This window comes from Halyomorpha halys, unplaced genomic scaffold (genome assembly GCF_000696795.3).
Source record: "Halyomorpha halys isolate HHAL.00 unplaced genomic scaffold, Hhal_1.1 Scaffold365.1, whole genome shotgun sequence".
NCBI lineage: Eukaryota > Metazoa > Arthropoda > Insecta > Hemiptera > Pentatomidae > Halyomorpha > Halyomorpha halys.
In genome coordinates, this window is record NW_027107925.1 from 275625 (window position 1) to 277344 (window position 1720).

At 31.9% G+C, this 1720-nt stretch overlaps 1 protein-coding gene across 1 annotated transcript in view; it reads left to right on the plus strand.

Moving 5' to 3' along the window:
• Positions 1–1422: 1422 nt before the first annotated feature.
• LOC106681790 (ionotropic receptor 75a) overlaps positions 1423–1720 on the plus strand; it is a 30548-nt gene continuing 30250 nt past the window's right edge. The window contains exon 1 of the mRNA XM_067046292.1: positions 1423–1703. Coding sequence (XP_066902393.1) covers positions 1610–1703 — 94 coding nt within the window. The 5' untranslated portion in view covers positions 1423–1609. The remainder of the gene's footprint in view (positions 1704–1720) is intronic.

The following is a 1720-nucleotide window of genomic DNA, read 5'->3' on the forward strand; positions in this document are numbered from 1 at the left end:
AAAAAAAAAAAAAGTGAAAATTACTTTTTTAATAAATCAACTATTTGTGAATATGTTAATGATAAGTACTTCTTATCGGATTTTAAATTGACGGAGGAAGGTTCTTATTGGATATAGAGGCTTTCAGAGATGAGCCTTTTGTCATGGTTATGAACAGTAGCGAGTATAGACGTTTTTTCGAAATCAAAGGAATGATTTAATGAAAGAGAATGTTCCGAAAGTTTAGAGGCAGAATGATTATGTGAGGATAGAATATTTGTGTTGTTTGATACGGTCTTTTAGGAGATTTTTGGTTTCGCCTATGTAAGCAGAATTACAATTAAGGGTGGAGCAAGGGATGCGGTATACAATATGTGATCGGTCGTAGACGAGGGATAGTGTCTTTTAGGGAGTCAGAAAGGGAAAGGCCACGGTGAATAAGGTTTTTGGCTACGTTAATTCTTTGATGGTAAGGATGTTGGAAGTGGTAATTAATAGGTAAACAATTAATAAACAACAATATTACTTATTAAATTAACAATGTGACCTTTTTAGTTTTTCAAATAAACAAAGTTATTAAAGATACTTTAGAGAAAAATCCGCATTTAAGCCCTGTCAGACTGTTTCCATAATACAATAATAGACCTAGCTGATATACCATATAAAGATCATTCAAATTTACATTGATCTATCGAGTTTAGTCGAAATCGTTATCACTGAAGGTCGAGATATTCCTAAAATGGTGAAATCGATTATACAAAAAGGAATTTTCGGTTGGTCGATTTTATGGAAAAAGTTGCTTTAACATCCCGGGATTTTACTTAAATTTTTGCGTTGGTAAAAATCGGAAAAAATTCGAATAATCGATCCTTTAACATCGCCTTAAATGTGTAATTTCGAATTTGTATTACTTTATGTTTTGAAGATACTACTACACGCCCATTTTGTAAGACCTATTCTAACTCAGGTGCCCTTAAAACGTGTATTTCCGTCAAAATTGAAATTCTGCACGATTGTAATGATCCTTCCTTTATATTCCATGTACAGGCAAGTAGAACACACACGTACAGGCTTCAAGCTTTAAATTAAAAATCGTAAGTCCAATGCCGAAATATCGTATTTGTAAGAGTTGTGTTTGAGTTACAATAGCAGATTAAAATATGGCAGTGGCCTATTTCTTATTTTTATGTATGTCAATTGACCATTTTGCATTTTCAGTTAGATATATTGTATATTCTTATTCTTATTAAGACTTTTTGGCTATGCGAAGACATAAAATGCAATAAAACCAAGATAGTAAAATATTCAGAAATGTTAATATGGCTTTGCACTGACGATGTATTGGACAGGTTGATGAATTGAAGTTTGTCTCTATTATGGATTCGAATTATCTCGGAATATATTCAAGAAAAATGCTTTCATCGATGTAGAAATTGCAGAACAAATATTTTAACAGAAAATTATCCTTTGATTTTTCCCTTCTTTTTAATGCTTTTGTGATTCAATAATGAGCAAACAATCGTTTCTCGTAGCACTATAAGAACTCTGAAGAGTTTCACTCATAGCATCTACTCCCCTAAAAGTCAACTTATATCTCTGTATTTATTATATCAAAGTATTCTGGTCATCCATGGTCAACTACGCATTTTATTTTGATATAGTGAATAAGTATTTCAACTTCTTGCATATTCAAAGTGTCGTGATGCTAATATGTCCTCAGGAAGGTATCTTGATAGTAATG